At 55.7% G+C, this 3464-nt stretch overlaps 1 protein-coding gene across 1 annotated transcript; it reads right to left on the reverse strand.

Annotated features, from left to right (window-relative positions):
* Positions 1-348: 348 nt before the first annotated feature.
* LOC119302203 (L-ascorbate oxidase-like) lies at positions 349-2445 on the reverse strand. The gene is made up of 2 exons (XM_037579235.1): positions 1973-2445; positions 349-1870 (listed from the first exon to the last, which is right to left on the reverse strand). Exons 1-2 carry the CDS (start codon positions 2336-2338, stop codon positions 524-526), a joined length of 1713 nt encoding a protein of 570 aa, XP_037435132.1. The 5' UTR covers positions 2339-2445; the 3' UTR covers positions 349-523.
* Positions 2446-3464: the final 1019 nt, after the last annotated feature.

Consider the following 3464-nt stretch of genomic DNA (forward strand, 5'->3'; position numbering starts at 1 on the left):
GCGCCCCCCTCTGGAGATGGCTCAGTGTGCGTGGTACTACGATGTGTGGTGGTCTTGCAAGGTGGCGTAGTTCCAACATTGTTCGATAGTCACTTTTGTTGTATGTTAGAGGTTGTATCTCCTGTGTCTGTTTCTACACTCAGTATTGGGTTGGCGGCACTTGTCCCATTTGTCCGGATGCCGTTTTATTTTATTTCCGACCTACTTGCTTACAGATTTCTCATCACTTTGTATCGGTTCGGCCGTTTGGGCTTTATATATAAAGCTAGGCGAAAGGCTGTTTTGAGAATTTATCATGAACCGACTGACATTAATACATCCGTAGACAAACTCAAAGATTTTAATGGAATAAAATAATAAATTAATACATGGTGTACACGAAAAAATATCGACTGTATGTACCTTGTATACTTTTAATACGGATAAATGAAATAAAAACCAACCCTAGTAAGATCAACCTTTATTTTGTAAATGAAATGACAACTTCAACTTTTTTTTAAATGATAACTTGCACCCGGTCCGATCAGTGCAGCCCCTTGGATTGACCACAACCCATGATGGACGATGGCAGCCGGCCGACCCTCTCGACGCCCTCCTCGAAGACCACACCCATGCCCATGAACACGTGCGCCTCCACGTGGCAGTGGAACAGCCACACCCCCGGGTTGTCCGCCCGGAACCGCACCGCCGTCCACCCATCCGGGTGCAGCGGCACCGTGTTCTTCATGATCGGATCTCTCACGTTGAGCAGCCTCCAGGCGTCCGCGGCCGGGTTGAACTTACCTTCGCCGTGGCCGAGCACCCAGAAGTCGTGACCATGGAGATGCCACGGGTGCGTCTCGGTCTTGTTGTTGAGCGCGTTGGAGTTCTGCAGCACCACGTCCACCACGGAGCCGAGCGCCAGCCGGTACACCGGGCTGCCCACGGTCCCGTTCGTCGGCGCCGGCGCGGAGATGTCGTGGCTCATGTGGTCGTACATGTCGGGCGGGGGGCGCTGCTCGTACGCGTCTTTCATGCCGCGTTTCATCGCCACGAGGTACGGCGTGGCCGGGAACATGAGGGACACGCCATTGATAGTCCACTTGATGTGGCCATCGATCCGGTTCTGGGTGTTGAGGAGGAGCAGCGTGCGGTCGGCCCTCGCCGGCATGGGCTCTACGAAGCGTGGGTGCGCGAAGATGGCCCTGCTCTGCTCCACCCTGATAGCCGTGTTGTTCCATGCCGGGCCAGCCGGTGGCGCCGTGGGCGGAGGCATCCACGGGTTGTTGCCGTTGAAGGCGTAGCTGACAACGGCCTTGCCGCTGGGTGTCTGGCTGGGGTTGCGGCCAACGACGTGGGACGCAGCCCAGTAGTTTCGCCGCGGGTCCTGGTCGGCCTTGACCAGCACGGAGTACGTCTCGCCGGAGTAGATGAAAAGGCCCCTCACGGCGAACGGCCGCACGTAGTGCCCGTCGGCCTCCACCACCATCATCGGGTGGCCCTCGATCTCGAAGTAGAGCGAGGAGAGCGAGGTGAGGCTGCCGATGCGGAGGAGGTATGTCTTCCCCGGCACGGCGGTGAAGAGAGTCGGCAGAGCGCAGTCGGGGCGGGAGGCGTTGCACGTTCCACTGGGAGCGAGCGAGCAGTTGAACATTCCTCGGCCGTTGATGAGGAGAGACTGGGGCTCGGTGACGAAGACGAAGGGGTTGGAGGAGAGGCCCGTGGCCTGCTCGTAGACGCTCTTGTGCCACCAGTCGCCGAGGAGGACGGTGTGCTCCTCGTCGTAAGAAAAGGGCTCGACGAAGCCGTCCGGCACGGTGACCACGATCATGCCGTTGAGCCCCGCCACGCGCTGCATCCCGTAGTGCGCATGGTACAGGTACGTGCCAGGCTGAAAACACACAAAACACATTGACAAATGAGAATTTTGCGATCATGCGTTGACAAAGTAAAACAAGTCTTGCAATGTAATGTATGCTGCTAAGCTGCTTACTCTGTCGACGACGAATTTGTAGGTGAAGGTTTCGCCGGGCAGGATGGGGCACTGCGTGACGCCGGCGACGCCGTCAGCCCACGGCGTGCCAATCTGGCGGATGCCGTGCCAGTGGATGGCGGTGTTCTCGGTCTCGAGCTTGTTGTGGACGGCGACGACGATGGTGTCGCCCAGCGTGGCGCGGATGGTCGGGCCGGGAGCCTCGCCGTTGACGGTCACCGCGAGCTTCTCGAAGCAGTCGGGGGACTTCAACTGGTAGGAGATGTCCCACTCGTAATGGTGCTCCTTGGCCTCCGCCACGGCCACCAGCAGCCAGACGCAGAGGACGGCGGCGGCAGCGAGCAGTGGCCTCGCCGACGGTGGCATCGTGCCGGCCGACGGCCGTAGCACCACACAGCTGCTTCGTTAGTTGCACTGGCGCTGTCTGTGGAGTAAAGCAAGAAGAAGCCACCCGTTGCGTTGGACTAGTTCGATCGAGCAGGTGTGGCGTGTGTGTGGTCGTTGCTCTAGCACACACGCGTTATATATAGGCTGTGCATAGCGCGAGTGGATGATGATGATTGGAGCGAATCGTTCCAAGGGAGGCGAGTTCAACAAGCACGCGGGGCCGCCGGGGTGGCAACTTAGCTGAGAGGATGACGAGACAACTATTGAAATGCAACTTGCAAGTATATATCTGAAGCACGTTGATGAATCACGGCCTCTGCCCGATGGCTGCAGTGCAAGCAACCAAACACACATTACAGAATCGGTCGATCGCCGACCGTCGAGGAGCGACGTGGATGGAAGACGGATTCCGACCATGCATGCATGCATGCAGCTTTTCCGGTGCCGATATTGCTGATGGGGTGGGCCTTTTTCACTATTCTGACCCTTTGAATGAACTTTGTTATAAAATGAACTCGACGTAAAAATATTTCACGATCTGACCCTTTTAGCTACGCCACAGCCCGTGATGTTTCTGCCCAACATAGAAACGCCGAGATAGCTGGCGTTTCTGATAAAAAAAAGAAACGCCGAGCTAGCTAGCGTTGCGGACCAGGTAAGAAACGCCGAAGGCGCTGGCGTTGCTGCTCATCATTGAAACGCCAATGACCATGGTGTTGCTATCCTTTTTCATGTGCATGTAGAATGTGGATGAATATCCTAATTAATAAGGCTAATTAATTATGATTAAAGAGGGCAGTAACGCCATGGTTCCTTGGCGTTTCTATGATGGCTAGAAACGTCAGCGCCTTCGGCGTTTCTTATCTGGTCCGCAACGCTAGCTAGCTCGGCATTTCTTTTTTGATCAGAAACGTTAGCCACCTCGGCGTTTCTACGCCGCGGGCTGTGGCGTTGCTAAAATGGTCAGATCGTGAAATACTTTCACGTCGAGTTCATTTTGTGACAAAGTTCGTCCAAAGGGTCAGAATAGTGATTTCGGCCGATGGGGTGTCACAGCATCAGCCGGCGCGTCAAACACCTGTATGGCCCGGTCTTATGAATATCA

This window comes from Triticum dicoccoides, chromosome 5A (genome assembly GCF_002162155.2).
Source record: "Triticum dicoccoides isolate Atlit2015 ecotype Zavitan chromosome 5A, WEW_v2.0, whole genome shotgun sequence".
Lineage (NCBI taxonomy): Eukaryota > Viridiplantae > Streptophyta > Magnoliopsida > Poales > Poaceae > Triticum > Triticum dicoccoides.